The sequence below is a fragment of the Phyllobates terribilis genome, unplaced genomic scaffold, assembly GCF_046119375.1.
Source record: "Phyllobates terribilis strain yellow unplaced genomic scaffold, ASM4611937v1 Scaffold_12__6_contigs__length_324123572, whole genome shotgun sequence".
In the NCBI taxonomy this organism is placed as follows: Eukaryota; Metazoa; Chordata; class Amphibia; order Anura; family Dendrobatidae; genus Phyllobates; species Phyllobates terribilis.
This window is the reverse complement of record NW_027362772.1, coordinates 196,429,812-196,448,240: the sequence shown is the minus strand read 5'-3', so window position 1 is coordinate 196,448,240 and position 18,429 is coordinate 196,429,812. Positions and strand designations below refer to the sequence as shown.

General features: G+C 43.7%; 1 protein-coding gene across 1 annotated transcript in view; it reads right to left on the bottom strand.

Annotated features, from left to right (window-relative positions):
* ATG12 (autophagy related 12) overlaps nucleotides 1–18,187 on the bottom strand; it is a 36,585-nt gene extending 18,398 nt beyond the window's left edge. Inside the window, exons 1-2 of the mRNA XM_073657828.1 lie at nucleotides 18,024–18,187; nucleotides 1,622–1,758 (exon numbers count right to left, since the gene is read on the bottom strand). Coding sequence (XP_073513929.1) covers nucleotides 1,622–1,758; nucleotides 18,024–18,153 — 267 coding nt within the window. The 5' untranslated portion in view covers nucleotides 18,154–18,187. The remainder of the gene's footprint in view (nucleotides 1–1,621; nucleotides 1,759–18,023) is intronic.
* Between the last annotated feature and the right edge of the window lie 242 nt (nucleotides 18,188–18,429).

Sequence of the window (18,429 nt, the reverse complement as noted above, 5' to 3'; positions counted from 1 at the left end):
AACTGTTTTTATTTATCCACTGTATCATTACTAATGATCAGGGAAAAACAGATTAAACACTGTAGCATGTTTTCCATATTTCATATGGATTCCTTTAGACTATAAAGTCCGAGTCAGATCTGCAAAAAGCATGAAAATAAGACTGAGTGCCATGGATCAGACATAAGGATCTGGTTTCAAAACAGAAGTGTGTATGGATCAATGACTATCTGTGTCCATGTGTGGACCAGGAAAAATAAAACCGCACACAGACGTTTGAATGTAGCCTTAGGCCAGATTTCACATGTCTGACACACAGACCGCGCACGCATTACAACTCCTGGCACCGGTTTCCTGACCAGAGCCACCTCCTGAGGGGCCTAGATAAGGCAGATAGATCTTTTCAGGAGAGCTGGTAGTTGGGATGGGGGTTGCACCACAGCCACCACCCGACCACAGGCATGTGAATCTCACCTTAGGTCATGAAAAATAGCCAAGAGTACTGTCATTTCTGATGCTACAACCAATGTCAACTTCCTAATATGAAAACTACAAGATGACAACCATTCATACACTGTGGCTGTTTTTATAAACTTAAGTATATAAACAGTATTGTGCAACAGTTTTAGGCAAGTGTAGAAAAATGCTGTAAGAATACTTTGAAAAAAGAATGTTAAAAGTTTATAAAAATAAATTAATAAACTGCATCAATTTTTCTAGCTACACTTACACACAGATTTTGAAGTAACTCAGCAGTGAGGTTGTTCCATACATCTTGGAGAACTAATCACAGATCTTCTGTGGATGTAGGCCTGCGCAAATCCTTCTGTCTCTTGATGTAATCTCAGACAGACTGGACGATGTAGAGATCAGGGCCCTGTGGGGCCATATTATGACTTCCAGAGTTCCTTGTTCTTCACTCTTCTTTACTCTGAAGATATAACCAGTATCAATAAGATCTATGTTTGGGGTCGTTATTCTGCTGCCGAATAAATTTGGAGCCAAATCAGACGCCTCCCTGATGAGATTACGTAATGGATAAGTAGCTGCCTGTAATTCTCAGGGGTGGTCCGAAAACCAAATTAATTTTTCATCCCAAATCCCAGGGCTGTGGAGTCGGTAAGCAAAACCACCGACTCCTCAATTTCCCTGACTTCCGACTGCACAGCACTGGTCACTACTGAGCGTGTACATAAAGTGCAGCACAGACTCATCTTGGCTTCGATCAGGAATAGAACATTTCAGAACTTTCCCAAATTCTTATGGAAACATTTACAGCACATCTTGCACTAAACTACTGTACCCAATTTATTATATATTTTAGGAGTCGGTCCATTTTATACTGACTCCAACTCTGACTATACCAAAATGGACACCGACTGACTCCACAGCCCTGCTAAATCCCCATCTATTTAATGCCATAATCTAAACTATTTTCTAATATACAACAATATTAGTTTAGATTTATCTTTTATTATTATTTCATTGATAAAAAAATAAACTATTAGTATTTCTATTTTTGAAAACATTCTTACTCAGCAGCATTTTTCCACATCAGTCTAAAACTTTTGTACTGTATAGTTTTAATGTGATCCAGTCATTCAATTTATCTAAAAAAAAAACCCATAAAAAAACAAAGTACCATCTGTTCTGATGCTTCCAGCTTCAGGTACTTTTTGATAAAATCCATAAGACCTTGAACTGTTCGAGTTCTCTCTATAGTCCACTTCTTATTTTTCATTATTGGTGTATCCCCAACAGCTTTCAGCAGGACATCAACTGGAAATGGAAAAAAAAGGTGTTAATTTTTAACATGTAAATTTACCAAATATCAAGTCAGATTTACAATTAGTAACTAACAAATAAAGTAGCCCTCTGTAGTGCTCAGTAATCAAACATGAAATATATGAAAGTTGAATAGCATTACTGCACTAGAAAATAGAAATAACTGAGAAATCTTAGCGCATAAATTGGCCAATTCATGTGTACCTGGTAGATCCAACTGTAATTAATACCGCCTGTGGCTTAAAGGTGGTTTTAATTGTAGCGGAATCTTACATTCCCATACACATGCAGACTTTTAGTCCCTAAAAGAAGTTTCACATTGTTTGGGTCCTGGTAATGAGAAACGCCTTACCATGGCTACCAGGTACACATGAAGTGGCCAATTTATGCGCTAAGATTTCTCAGTTATTTCTATTTTCAAGAGCAGTGATGCTATTCAAATTTCACATATTTCATGTTTGATTACTTAGCGTTGCAGAGTGCTACTTTGTTAGTTGGAGATGGCTACTCTTAGTAAGCACCTGTACACACCAGTTTTCTGTTTTGGATGTGCTGGTCAGTATTTTTGTTTACATTTACAATTAGTGTCCATTCTAAAAGTTTAAAGTCACCCTCCACATTGGCACTGAAAAGTGAATATACATTTACCATGTTTAGTCACCCTTCCCTGTGCTCTATTTGCCTCTAACTGCCACCTCTTCCATGAATAATGGCATTACAGCCATCCTACATCCAAGATGGCAGCAGTGGCAAAGGGGTCACAGTGGTGTAGACCATCTTTGGCTATGTGCACAAAGAGTTTTTAAAGGTGTTTTTGGAGCGGAAACTGAGTGGCAACTCGCCAAATCTAAAAACGTAACAACTGAATTTCCGCTCAGTTTCGGCTCTGAAAACTCAGGAAAATAATTCAGCTTGCACGTAAACTTAGAGACAGGAACATCAAAAGGCTTGTGTTAGTAGAGGACGCAAAGCACTAGGTATGGCGACTATGTGACAAATGTACTGTATTGTCACATTTCAGTGGCAGGGTGGAGGGTCACTTTAATGAAATTGTGAAGGTTTAACCAAGTTGCAGCTCTATATATTTGTTCAGTAGAGGCACATGCTTTTCCCAGGATATAGACACTTTCCTCATAGTATGAGCTTTTAGTAAAAGAAGAGGCTCTTTAGCCCAAATTCACCCGTAGGGGGCCAATGCATCATCATTTTTATGCTAGAAAACTGGCATAAAGGACTATAAATAGTTGCAAAATGCCTGTGCAACATGAAGCTGCAGAAAAATGTAGTGACTTTTGGCATTTTTAAGCCAGTTTCAAATAGCTCAGCCAAAATGGACGAAGCTGGGAAGGAGTCGGGGCGGGGTGTAGCTACTGACACCCATCAAATTCATGGAAAATGGCGATATTTCATACATCAGAAATCATACACCAGCTCCTAACAAAAGTAATATTGTTGGTGATGGATAAGATGCGCCAAATTCATTAGGTGGCATGCGCCTCTTAAAGAGGTAGTCACTTATGTGACTGTAGACTTGTGAATCCTCACAGCACGCAGTGTACTTGTTTGTACGCACTGTCAGGATTCTCTGGTGCTGGGAGCGATTTGCATACTTCCAGCCACATTCAATCTAGACATATCCGGCCTTGCTCAATTCACGTGCATTAAAGGAAGGCTGCACACGTCTAGTCGGCACACGAATGTATACAAATCATCAGCTCCCAGCTTCGGAGAATCCTGACAGTGCGTGCTGTAAAGATTCAGAAGTCTGCAGTCACTAAGAGTAACTGCAGACTTGCACCCCAAGCCTCAAAACCCCTTTTAATGAATTTGGAACATAATATTCCTGCATGCTTTTCATTAAGACTGGCGTACGAAATGCCTGTCTTAATGTATTGGGGTTATAATGTTTTACGATCCATGAGGGTCTCCTTATCTGAACTATAAGCCTCGTAGGCATACATTTGTTTTACTCACTTACATAGCGTCATTAATTCCACAGCGATGTACAGATATCATCACTGTCCCCATTGGGGCTCACAATCTAAATTCCCTCTCAGCATGTCTGGAGTGTGGGAGAAAACTGAGTACCTGAAGAAAACCCACGCAAGCACAGGGAGAACATACAAACTGTATGAGGCTGTTAGACTCTGGGTCTCCTGAACCCAACTAACAGGGAATTTCAATTTGAGCAAAATCCATAAAATACGGACATGTGAATTTGATCTTACCCTTTACTTTATAATCTTGACTTCGTTATCTTGAGAAACCAAAGAACTAAACTATTTTAGGCCCCTCAAACTTCTCCTTGATCATCTTCCAAGACGCACACACTGTAACTTTGTGCATCTACCAGAAAGATGAAAATACAACTGCCTCCAGTCTATCACAACCTTAGGAAGAAAAATATTAAAATGTGAGAGTCCTCAGTGGTTGATATCTTAATGGCTAACTAAAAAGATGGTAAAAATAGCAAGCTTTCGACACTACTCAGGACTCTTCATCAGGCATAGAATAAACACAAAATTTGAAGAGTCATATATAGTTATGTCCGAAAGTGTTGGCATCCTTGAAATTGTTCCAAAAAGTGAAGTATTTCTTCTACAAAATTATTGCATCTACCGGTTTATTTCCTTTGTGTGTATTAGAACACCACAAAAAAAAAAAAAAAAGAGAAAAAGCAAATTGGACATAATTTCACACAAAACCCCCAAAATGGGCAGGATAAAATTGTTGGCACCTTTCCAAAATTTGTTTCAAGCACGTGATGCTCTTTCAAACTCACCTGTGGCAAGTAACAGGTGTGGGCAATATGAGAATCACAATTGAAACCAGATAAAAAGAGAAGTTGACTCAATTGTTGCATTGTGTGTCTGTGTGTGCCACACTAAGCATGGCGAACAGAAAGAGAAGAAAACTGACTGAGGACTTGAAAACCAAAACTGAGACCCCCGAGGCACGCCCGGACTATATATTTAAGTGAGTAATCCATCTGTGAATTCAGGATAAAGTTTCTCTTTGAGTGGTACATCTCAATTGTCAGGCTAGCCCCACCTGAAGGATCTAATTAATTCATCATTAGGCGCAGTTTGAGAGTAGTCTCTAAATACAAGATAATGTACTGCATAAACATCATAAGCCCTTCTACAGATGGAGCAGTCAGACTAAACCTGGTCTAACAAAACAAGAGTGGAAACATTTGAGTGTTATTCAACCACAAAATGCACACAAAAATGAGGCCCGGCATAAGCTAAAACTCTGAAGCCCAATCACGAGGCCCTGTGCAGAGAAACCATGAAGACAACCGAAGAGCGACGGCCATGACATGAGGCAGCAAACTAAAGTCAAACCATGAGACATAGCCCAGGCATGCGGCTTAACTTTAGCTCAGAGGTCAGAGGCCTAGCTTCCGTACCTTAAGCCAAACTTCAGCACATGAGGCCCAAGGCCCAGCTTCAGCATAAAGACGTGCGTCTAGTGTCAGCCCATGGACCTAGCCCATCGAGACAACATTTACACAGTGCACTTATCTGTGCAACCTCCACATCGTCCTATAGCTTCACCCTTCCACCTCATAACTTTCCCCGCTGAATTCGAGACAGGGAAGTAGTTTCACAACCAGGAATACTACATTATTGCAGACGGTGCACAGACTGGCTGTTGACTGAGGGACCTCTAACCAGAGCAGTGTCAGCCCTGGACTACTTGACAGGGGGAAGAGAAGGCCTCTGGTGGCTCATTTCTGATGGGTTTCATCTGTACTAATACTTCAGAACTCTGAAAATGTAGTAAGGCAACAGGAAACATTTAAGGAAGAAAGTGATGCTTCTGCCGTTTTCCAAATAAAATAGTAAGCTTTATTCCAACATCTTAAAATCGTGACATTCTCAGGTATATCCAAAAAGATGTAACCCTTTTTCCTACGACGTTTCAGTCCATAATCGGTCCTTATTCATGGATAATGACAATGAAAAAGCATTCTCAATCTAAAAAGCAAACATAGTTCTGTCTGAAAGGTGGAGATCATAGTTAATTTAATTGCCAACATGTGTGTAGGAAAAAGTATTAAATCTTTTTGGATATAACCGAGAATGTCACAGTTTTAAGATATTGGAATAAAGCTTACTATTTTATTTGGAAAACTGTTTTAGCATCACTTTCTTCCTTGAATTTTTGCTGTGCCACACCGGGCAGAAATGGCTTTCTCCGTGCCGAGAACCCTGCAACTGCCTTCATAGAAGTACGGTAAGCTAATAGTCATCTTTTTATCAAACAGGAAACATTTCTAGCAAAATTTCTTCTCCAAAACGCACTCCTTCCCCCTTCTGAGCTGTGCGATTCACCCAAACAGTGGTATACAACCACATATAAGGTATTTCACTACTTGGGAGTCGATGTCCCTCCTCTCCCCTCCCCCCACAAAAAAAAATAAAAAAAAGGATTGGGGGATAAACTACATTTTTAATGGGAAAAAAAATGAATAGTTTAATTTATTCATTCCACTTTACATGATCATGTGAAGCACCTGAAGAGTTAACAAATGTACTAAACTCTATTTTGAGTGCTACAAGGGGTGCACTTTTTCAAATGGTGAAATGTGTGGGGGTTTATTAATATTTAGACCTCTCAAAAGGCACTGGAGCACCGAATCAATCCCTAAAAAGAAGTTTCCAAAAGTACCTTGAAAATCTACTGCTAAACTTATGACTTCTACTGCCCCCAAAAGATAAATGGAGGTATAAAAAATTATGCCAATGCAAAGTAGACATATGGGAAACCATGTTAACCATTTTGTGTGCTAAGATTGACTATTTTAAGGGCGGACACATTAATAGCTTGAAAAGTGGAATTTTGTTAATTTTTTTTTTTGTACATTTCAGATTTTTCCAGTTCTGATTATTTTATAAAAATATGTAAAATGTAGACATAGACTTAGGTGGTAAATACGGACTGAAGAAGGTAAACTCTTACATGGGTGTATCTATTTTTCTGTTTGGGTCACAATTTAAGCTAATCAAATTAAAAAAAAAAAAAAAAAAAAAAAAAATTGAAAAATAGTTTTGTGCCAAAATTGCACCTGAGTGTTTAAAGCGCTGAGTGGCATTTTGACAATGTGCAAGATGTCTACTTTCAGAAAATATGTAAGCATGAGGGGTTTAAAGGGGGTTTTCAAGGTCTCAAGATAACATTTCTGCAGTCACTATATGATTGCAGATTGCCAAATCAGGATGGTGTGCAATATGCATACTGTTAATATTCTCAATTTCCAGTAAGGGGCTGTCACGCTTCCATAAGTATACGATTGGCATACTTCCGGTCACACGCTGACTAAATTCTCATCCGCTTCTCTCAATGTTCTCTTGATAGAAGTTGATGAGAATCTAGTCAGCACGTGACCAAGAGTAAGCAAATCACATACTTGTGATTACGTGACAATCCACTCACACTGGCAATAGAGGGGAATCCTGACCCCTGTGCACATTCAACACTGTCACGATTCAGCAATCTGCAGTCAGAGTGACAGCCCAAAAGCACCTATAATCCTTTCCCACAAGTGTGTTCAAGTTTATAGCAATCCAGCAGTTACGTCCCAGGAGCCGACTGTAATACACAGCTAATTTCCTGGTGTGTGTGTACCAATGACTGTAGCGTGTGAGGTGTTTGATATCGGGTGCTCGCTACCTCTGCCAGTCCATTGACCCTCCCACAGCACGACTGAGGGGCGCCTAAGGGTTATTATTAGTGTTGAGCGAATTTGTTCGGTATTTCAAATTCGAGTTCGTGTTCGAGGTTGCGGCTTGTTCGCGCCAAAAAAATGTATGACAGCGTGGCAAATCAGGGATGTTAGTGGGCGGAGCCGATTTTTTTGACGCGAACAAGCCGGAACCCGAACACGAACCCAAATTTGAAATGCCGAACAAATTCGCTCAACACTAATAATAACCCTTAGGTGCCCCTCAAAGATTTTACAACTTTATCTGGCCATGTGGTGTGTGAGACATCATCAGACACATGCATACAGTGCTGAAAAGACATGGGAACAGCATGGGGAAGGATCACTTAAAAGTGTGTCCATCATAAGTGATCCTTGGTGCACGCGAAGATGTCTCCCGCCATGCACCTTTCGTTGCAGACTTGCAACAATCACCGTCCACGTCCTTACCTCAGCGCAGCATTTAATTGTCCCTGCCCCATTCCTTTGAATGCAAGAGCAAGTATGCAGCCAGCCAGCCACCCACCCACCCACCGGCTGCAATACCATACTGCCAAATTTTTGACAGCTGCTTGCACTTGAAATGTGTCCTTTTAGGCTCGTGGAGGCGGAAGATGTCCACCACCTCATGGCGGCAGTGGCCGGGTGTCCATACTCGGTCCCCAGCCGCCACTATTTCTCCCAGTGGGCAGTTTGTCACCTAAGCATGTTATCTTCAGCACAGCCTGTTGCCGCTTGGCCAAGGCAGTGCTTTCACTTTCAGCTTGTGACTGATGTGGTCATTTCGGAGATGAAGGTTGAACTGGAGGGGGAGGTGCAGGAGCTGAACAATGTGATTACATTGAGGTTACATTGAAGACTGATTTTTATACTAAAGAAAGATCCGTGTTTTTATTTTTTTTAACGTTATTTATGACAAATGCATTCACCAGGAAATGTCATTTTAACATTTTACAACCTTATCTGGCCATGTGGTGTGTGACACATCGTCAGACACATCCTGTTTCATTTATGATGGAGGGATTCTGAAAGTCATAAAGCCTATTTTTATAGGGTCATCAGGAGGCCCTTACTATTCTTAAAGGGCCAGCAGTCGGCCCTCGCTGTTGTTAGGGAGCCATCAGCCAGCTATGCTTTGTTGTTCCCATTATTAAAGAGGGAGTCTCCTATACTGTTATTGCGTACGCAGTGACTGCAAGGGCTGCCAAAAATTTGGACGGAACCCAATACCCCTTTGAAGAGACAGAGTAGGGTCTCAGCAAAAAAAATGTTCCCATTATAAAGGAGCGGGTCTCCTATAGTGGTAATGCCCATGCTGTGACTGGAAGGACTGCATAAAAAAATTGGTAAAAACCCCACTAACAATTTAAAGACAAAAAGAGCTGGGCCACAGTAACGACATGTACCCATTAGAAAGGAAAGGGTCTGCTATACAGTTAAAGGGTATGCAGTGAATGCAACTGTTGCCAAAAATTTGGAGGAACTCCAATGTCCCTTGCAAGAAACGTAGAGGTCGGAGGGCCTCCTGAAAACAATGTTCCCATTATTAGGACTTCTATACTGTTGGCCTATGCACTGAAGCAACGGCTGCCTGCCAAAAATTTGGAGGAACTCAAATGCCCCTTGCAAGAGACGTAGAGATGTTACATTTGGTGGTGGAGGATGAGGAGAAGGAGGAGGACAAGAGCAAATAGACAAAATCAGGAAGCGTATACCCATGTCTGGGTGTGAAGTCAGAGGTGCATGGGAACAGAGTTAGACCTCCCAAAAAAAAGACACTGTATTTGAGTTTATGTTACGCTGCTATCATTCGGTGGTGTTGAGAAGTCTGGCCCAATCCAGCCCTTGTTCATTTTTATAAGAGTCAGCCTGTCAGCATTTTCGGTTGACAGGCGGATGCGCCTATCGGTTATACTTCCATCGGCGGCACTAAAAGCCCGCTCTGACAAAACGCTAGCGGCAGAGCAGGTCAGGACCTCCAAGGCATAGAGAGACAGTTCATTCCACGTGTCCAGCTTGGATACCCAATAATTATAAGGCACAGAGGATGTTGGTACGGTCGGCTAGGTACTCCCTCACCATCTTCCGAAACTTTGCACTCCTTGGGAGAGTACCCCGCGCCTCAGGGCCTGAGAAAACTGTCCCAGAACTTTGACAGTGCTCCCCTGCCTCAGCTGGATTGCATTTGTGTCTCTCTCACCTGTACTTCTTGGTTGTCCAACGAACTGTAACCTCTGCCGCCAGCATTTTCATATGGGAATTTTTAAAATAATTCCGCAACAAGGGCCTTCTCGTACTGCACCATTTTATTAAAGGGGTTGTCCTGTACTTTTAAAAAAATGCCAGTGTGTTTTAATGATAAATACAACCTTCTTTCTAATTACCTTGCACTGCTGATACTGCTCACAGGCAGTATCAGCAGCGCAAGGTAATTAGAAAGAAGGTTGTGTTCATCAGTAAAACACACTGGCATTTTTTTTTTTTAAAGTACCGGACAACCCCTTTAAGCCTGTCCTGCAAGGGAATAAGAGACAAAGTTCTCCCTGTAGCGTGGGTCTAGAAGTGTCACCAACCAGTAATGACTGTCACCCAAAATTTGGACAACGCAAGGGTCACGGGAAAGGCAGAGTAACAAACTCAGCCATGTATGCCAGATTGCAAAGAGGCAAGACTTCTGTGTCCTCACCAAGAGGACAACTGACCTGCTCTCCTCCTCCTCTTCCTCCCTGTCCTCAGGCCATCCACACTGAACAAACGGTATGACAGCTGTGCAGGTAGTACCGTCTATAGCGCAGGAAACTAGCTTCTGTTCTTCCTCCTCCTCATTGTCACCCAATCAACATTGGGATGAGATGAGGCTGGGCTGTGTGTAATCACCCTCTATGGTTCTTTGCTCCATCTCATCGTGCCCCACCTGCAATGCATCCTCTTTGATTGTGAGTAGAGAGCGTTTCAGAAGACAGATAAGCGGGATGGTGACGCTAATTATGGCGTCATCGCTGCTCACCATCTTGGTGGAGTCCTCAAAGTTTTGGAGGATGGTACATACTGTATGTCTGACATCCATGTCCACTCCCGAGGTCTTATGTGTGGAGTCTGACCTGAATACCGACGGCCTTGTTGATGCTGGTAGTCAATAACTGCCCTCTTCTGCTCACAAATCCTTCCCAACTTCTGCAATGTAGAGTTCCAATGCGTGGGGACATCGCAGATCAGTCAGTGAGCTAGAAGCTGCAAACGTTGCTGAAGCACGGCAAGTGCGTCGGATGCTGTAGCTGACTTTCTAAAATGGGCACACAGGCGGCGTACTTTGACAAGCAGATCAGACAGATCCGGGTAGATTTTGACCACGAGGTTAAGCACATGTGCCAGGCATGGTACGTGTGTGAGCTCGCCTCAGAGCCTCCACCAGATTCCGGCCATTGTCACACACGACCATGCCTGGCTGTAGGGTCAGCAGTGTCAGCCACAGACCTGCCTGCTCTTTCAGAGCTGTCCACAACTCTTCAGCGTTGTGTGGTTTGTCACTTAATCATATTAGCTACAGCACAGCCTGTTGCCGCTTGGCCGAGGCAGTGCTTCCAGCTTGCGACTGATGTGGTCATTGCGGAGAAGGATGCTGAAGAGGAGGAGGTGGTGGTGCAGGAGCTGTAGAATGTGGGGGCAACCCTGATCGACCCAGGGCCCGAAATCCTCGGTGTCGGGAGGACGTGTTTCGTCCCAAGGTCCGACTGGGTCCCGGCTTCCACTATATTAACCCACTGTGCTGTCAGCGAGATGTACCGTCCCTGCCCACAAGCACGTCTAATATTGTGGGACATGTGCTCGTGTAATGCGGGGACAGCACACCGGGAGAAATAGTGGTGGCTGGGCACCGAGTACCAAGGGACGGCCGCCATCAGGCTGCGGAAAGCTTTCATCTCCACGAGCCTAAAAGGCAACATTTCGAGCACAAGCAGTTACGAAATGTGTGAATATAGTAGTGTGGCCTATGGGGCGTTGGCTGCGTATTTGCGCTTGCGTTCTAAGGACTGGGGTAGAGACAACTGAATGCTGCGCTGGGACAAGGACGAGGACGTGCTTGCTGATGGTGCTACTTGAGAGTGTGAAACGACAGGTGCAGGGCAGGATGCATCTTGGCATGCCCCATGGACAGGGGATTGACGTGCACGCACAACAGCGGAAGAAGCAGTGGTGTCACCCGCAGACACTGTTGCTGGACCCTGGGGTTCGGCCCACTTAGTCAGGTGCTTTGCTGCCATGTGTCTGATCATGCTGGTGGTGGTCAGACTGCTACTTTTCCTACCCCTGCTGATGCTGGCCTGGCAGGCGGTGCAAATGGCCTTTTGGGGTTATCTGCAGAGTCTTTAAAAAATAACCAGACTCGTGAAGACCTAACAGTTGTACTGGCAACTTCTGTCATATTGGCGTTACAAGGAATGCTTTCCCGCCCTGTGTCTGCAGCCACCACACTGCTTCTTCCTGCCTGTTGTGGTGCTAAGCCTCCCTCCCCCTGTGTGCTGCTGTCCTGCTATATCATCCACCACCTCATCTTCCACTTCCGCACCCTGGTCCTCCTCCTTACTTTCTGGCAATTGTGTCTTATCATCATCATCCACCACCTCTTGCGACAGTAATTGCACTTTCCCATCGTCGCCTTCATGTGACCGCAGCTGCTCCAATATTTGGGCATCGCTACACGCGAGTCCTCTTGACTCGCTTGAAGCTGGCAGGGAGAGAGGCCCGAATCTACAAATGGAAAAGTGATCAGCTCTTCTGAGTGTCCAAGTGTGGGATCAGTTGTCTCCGGGCACTGAGCATGGTGGGAGGAAGGAGGATCAGGGTGAGGAATATGCGGTCCAGACTCACGGCTACAGAGACTTGACCCTGTGAAAGACATGGTGGAGGTGGTGGTGGCCAAGTGACTGGAAGCATTATCTGCTATCCAACCAATAACCTTTTGACACTGCTCTGTGTTCAAAAGTGGTGCTTTGCGGTCCCCTAGTAATTGGGAAAAGAAGGTCGAGCAACAAGATGTGGGTGTTTATTGTGGCATAATTTCACCTTGCCCACGGCCATGTCCTCGGCCTCTGCATGCACCATCACATCCACTTCCCCGTCCCTTGCCCATTTTAAATGGAGGACAATATTTTCCACGTTCACGAGAAATGGCTGATTTTGGAACGTAGTTATATGTGATATGTCTGACAGAGAACCACGATTTTAAATAGCAGGCCTGTAATTTACTAACATTATTCTACACGGAGAAGTAGTGTGAATAGCTTCACCGACACACTGCAATTCAATGGAAAAGGAGGCCAATATTTTCCACGTTCAGTTCAAATTTCTGGATTTTTATCGCTGAAATATGGAACAGATCTGGCTTTATTCTGCAGTGAGCAGAAAAATTGTGTACTCTGCATTGCTTTTTAAGCAAATAACCAGGATTGAGATAAACAAAAAATTTGCCCTGGCCCCTGATATCTGGGGCTGTCTAGAAATATCTGTAATTATTACAGCAGCAGACAGGACGTTCAATGGACCCTCTTGTGCTGTATCATACACTGCAGTCTGCCACATACACTGCCTGCCTAGCACTGATTATATGCTGCTGGATTAGTCCTCAGAAGGACTGTTAGTTCAGATGGCTATACAGTTATATGAAAAAGTTTGGGCACCCCTATTAATCTTAAGTTTAATGTTTTATAAAAATTGGTGTTTTTGCAACAGCTATTTCAGTTTGATATATGTAATAACTGTTGGACACAGTAATGTTTCTGCCTTGAAATGAGGTTTATTGTACTAACAGAAAATGTGCAATCTGCATTCAAACAAAATTTGACAGGTGCATAAGTATGGGCACCCTTATTTTCTTGTTTTAAATACTCCTACCTACTTTTTACTGACTTACTAAAGCACTTTTTTTGGTTTTGTAACCTCATTGAGCTTTGAACTTCATAGCCAGGTGTATGCAATCATGAGAAAAGCTACTTAAAGTGGCCACTTGCAAGTTGTTCTCCTGCTTGAATCTCCTCTGAAGAGTGGCATCATGGGCTCCTCAAAACAACTGTCAAATGATCTGAAAACAAAGATTATTCAACATAGTTGTTCAGGGGAAGGATACAAAAAGCTGTCTCAGAGAGTTAACCTGTCAGTTTCCACTGTGAGGAACATAGTAAGGAAATGGAAGAACACAGGGACAGTTCTTGTTAAGGCCAGAAGTGGCAGGCCAAGAAAAACATCAGAAAGGCAGAGAAGAAGAATGGTGAGATCAGTCAAGGACAATCCTCAGACCACCTCCAGAGAGCTGCAGCATCAACTTGCTGCAGATGGTGTCACTGTGCATCGGTCAACTATACAACGCACTTTGCACAAGGAGAAGCTGTATGGGAGAGTGATGCGAAAGAAGCCGTTTCTGCAAGCACGCCACAAACAGAGTCGGCTGAGGTATGCAAAAGCACATTTGGAGAAGCCAATTTCTTTTTGGAAGAAGGTCCTGTGGACTGATGAAATCAAGATTGAGTTGTTTGGTCATACAAAAAGGCGTTATGCATGGCGGCAAAAAAACACAGCATTCCAAGAAAAACACTTGCTACCCACAGTAAAATTTGGTGGAGGTTCCATCATGCTTTGGGGCTGTGTGGCCAATGCCGGCACCGGGAATCTTGTTAAAGTTGAGGGATGCATGGATTCCACTCAGTATCAGCAGATTCTTGACAATAATGTTCAAGAATCAGTGATAAAGTTGAAGTTACGCAGGGGATGGATCTTTCAGCAAGACAATGATCCAAAACACCGCTCCAAATCTACTCAGGCATTCATGCAGAGGAACAATTAGAATGTTCTGGAATGGCCATCCCAGTCCCCAGACCTGAATATCATTGAACATCTGTGGGATCATTTGAAGAGGGTTGTCCATGCTCGGCGACCATCAAACTTAACTGAACTGGAATTGTTTTGTAAAGAGGAATGGTCAAAAATACCTTCATCCAGGATCCAGGAACTCATTAAAAGCTACAGGAAGCGACTAGAGGCTGTTATTTTTGCAAAAGGAGGATCTACTAAATATTAATGTCACTTTTCTGGTGAGGTGCCCATACTTATGCACCTGTCAAATTTTGTTTGAATGCAGATTGCACATTTTCTGTTAGTACAATAAACCTCATTTCAAAGCAGAAACATTACTGTGTCCAACAGTTATTACATATATCAAACTGAAATAGCTGTTGCAAAAACACAAATTTTTATAAAACATTAAGCTTAAGATTAATAGGGGTGCCCAAACTTTTTCATATAACTGTATGTTGTGGAATACCTATACTAACAGTACGTTCAATGGACCCTCTTGTGCTGTATTATGCACTGCCTGCCTAACTCCTGCTACCACCACAGAATATATGCAGCTGGATTAGTCCTCAGAAGGACTGTTAGTTAAGATGGATATAGAATTATAGATATATGTTGTAAAATACCTATACTAACTATAAACAAGCAAATCTCTCCCTAACGCAGCCGCAGCTCTCTCTACTCTGCCTGTTTCCGGAGTAGACTGTGACGAGCACAGCGACGCCAGGTCTTATATACACCTGATGATGCTGTGCGGCCAGCCAATCACTGTAATGCCCACAACCAACACGGCTATGGCATTACAGTGCGTGGCAGGCAATCCCTGCATGTTAACTGGCTCTCTAAAGAGAGCCAAACATGCAGGGAGGTGACCCGAGTTGCCGCTCGAGCAACCCGAAAATACTCGTCGAGAACAGTGATGCTCGGGCAAGTACTGAGCATGATCGCTCATCACTAGTCTCCACGAGTAGCAGGGGCCCAGCTGGGTCCATTGACACCAGAAATGGTTCCCTAAGACCATCCAGTAAGGAGGTATAGCCCATTTTAGTTTTGGGAGTTTCTTAACTAAGAGAGACCAGGGGAAGAGATTTGAGCATAGCCAGGAGGATGGATTGGGAGTGAGCCAGAGGGGTTAAGTACTCCAGGAACCCTGACATCACCGTTTTTTTCCTGGGGAGGTCGAGACATCAAGACGTGTGGGAAAAGTCCATCCACCAAGCCAGGGCCCACAGCCTGCAGCCCTCCCCCACAAGCCAGGCCTTTCCATCTACACTGATAATTGACTCTTAAGTTCCGCTTATACTTGTTGTACCATACTTTTGTATTTTTAACTCTGACCACTGTGTATGTATAATCCTTATGTATATAGTATATTGTTTAGTGTGCCCTTAAGGTGATTTAATATATAAATTAACCTTGAGATGTTCTTTTATCTCGATCCACGAACCTTACGTCTGTTGTTCGGTCCAACGAACATGCTACCGGGCTTGTTTCTAGCCCGATATAGTCCGTTATATCAAATAGAAACTGGTGGCAGCTCTACCAGGCCGACAAGGCTCTGCTTCACTGGAGCTAGTGAACGGAGAGCTCCTCAGCCTGTCAGGGTTGTGGGCGAGTGTGGTGCCACGTCAATGACTGAGTGGGCCTCCTCTCCCCGTGTAGACAGGGGGTGTCTGTGCAGAACTGTACCAATCTGACCTTACGCGTCCTTGAGGGAGTGCGGAACGTCACGTAGGTGCAGAAAGCAAGTCTGCACCACGTGCTCCATCTGACGTGATTGTGATGTCGGGGGGGGTGGACCCATCACAAGTGGTGGCAACAGTGAGATTCTGCGGGGTCTACCTGTTCCCATTTCATCACATTGGGGACAGAAGCCACATTGTCGGTTGTCGAAGAGAGAGTTAGATGGAGATGAGAGAAAAATTGAGCGTAGGCATGCTGCTCAAGGAGTTTGGACAAAATATAGAATTGTTTTGTTTTTTTCCTTTTAATTTTTCCCGTTGAAGAGTAGTAAAAAGTGACCAAAAAGACAAATGTGTTGCAAAATAGCACCAATGATACAGCTTGTCAGGTAGAAGGAAAAAATAAATAAATAAATAAAAAATCAGCCCTCATTCATCTCCTCTAACTGAAAATTGTAAAACGTGTCTCTCAGAATGTGACACACAAAAAAGTTTTTTTCTATTTCAGAGTGTATTTATCTACATAAATGACAAGCCTCTTCTTTCTACTGCCTCCATACCATGCTATGTGTACTCCTGTCTCCTGAGCATTCATTGGGGGTCTCAGGACCTAGATACCCACGGATCTGCCTATAATTATAAGCACAATGAGATATGAAAATACAGAACAAAGGTTTAGTTAGTCATTGAATCTAAAAATTTGCCATCGCTATAATTGTACCCAACCTACAGAATAAAGTCAACACTTATCTGTGCAGCAGTGAAAAGTCTAGAATTTAAAATGCTAAAAAAGTGATGAAGTTAGGATATGTTCATACAGGGCGTTTTTGGTGTGTTTTTTTTTTCCCCTGCAGCAAAACCTGCTCTTTTGGCAGGAAAGAAGCAGCGTCAAAAACAAAGGTTTTGGTGTGTTTTTCAGGATCCCAAAGTTCATATTTGCTTCCACCACAGAAGCATGAAAAAAAAAATACACATTATTATTATAGCGCCATTTATTCCATGGCAATTTACATGTGAATTACAAATACATATGGGGATGGGGGGTGAAATGGTCTGGAATAGTTTACCTAAGACATTGGCAGTGCATTGAGCTTGTAGGACACTATTTAAATTTCACACTTTGGTCTGCCATTCAGTTGCTCAATCTCACACCTTGCTCAGTCAATGTTTACTTTGTACGCATCACTAATTTAATTAAACTGTACTAATCCAAACTGCTATCTCAGGTGACTAAGGCAAGTTGGTAAACTTAGGAAAATCACAAAAATAAATGGGGTTCACATACTTCTGTATTTGCTTTTTTTTCACTAAAAACGCAGCAAAACCTGATACCTGCGTTTTTTCAGCATTTTTTGCACTATCCATTGCTTTCAATGGGTGAAAAACGCTGAAAGAAGTGACATGCTCTATTGTGCATAAAAACACGCAGAGCACAAAATACTGAGGTGCCGAATCTCCGCAGCTTCGGGAGTCTGTTATGGTCTGCGGCACCAACGCCACCGCAGCTAAGGCCACGGCCCCACTATCAGTATCTGGTCAGTATTCAGTCAGTATTTTTCCTCAGGAGAGGAAGCAAAACCAGGTGAGGAACAATCAGAGAAAAGGTAGAATAGAAACAAGTCACCAATTCTGCATTTATCACCCACTCCTGAGAAAAAATACTGACAGATTACTGATAGTGGGGCCATGGCCTAATCAGTGACGTTAGTGACTAATGCTGGAGACTAATGGCTGATGAGTTAGCTGAGTGCCAGCGACGGCGCCAGCAGGCGTGTATACCCCATACTAGATGGGAGTAATCGTTGGGCGAGCAGCCCCCAGAAGCCATACACACCCCCTCCTGTGCACTACAGCACCTGTAGGTGTCACACACCGGGTATATGGCGGCGATATTGCACACATTACTGTCACCTCCTCTCTATCCTGTCACACAGTTCACTTAGGCGACCCCTGAAGTGCCTGACTACACAGGGCGCCCCCTGCAGGCTGGCTGGGACTCCTCTCCATGGACAAGCACTTACTTTTCCGTTTGGTTTCGCATAGCGGCTCCTCGGTGGCCGGAGAGGCTGCAGGTGGGGGCACAGACTCTATCGCTACATCACCGTGATTTTCACTAGTTTCCTCCATCTTGGTTTCTGGCAAGCCGCTCATCACTGAGAACCCGGAAGCTGAGCGGAAGTGCGTCATCAGCTGCTCTAACGTGGATGCCGAGCACTTGTTCCACTCCTGTCACTACGGCACCCGTCCTCAGCGCAGAGTCCGGCACACTGTCAGTCAGCATTGCCGGCTGGTACACGGTTCTGGGGCGGTCATCCACGCCGGCTGGCATTCTCACACGTCTGGAGCTGTCCTCCATGGTGCGCCTCCAGTAATGGGAATGACACGCACTCGCCTCCGTTGCCGACATTCCCAGACTTTATTGCTTCT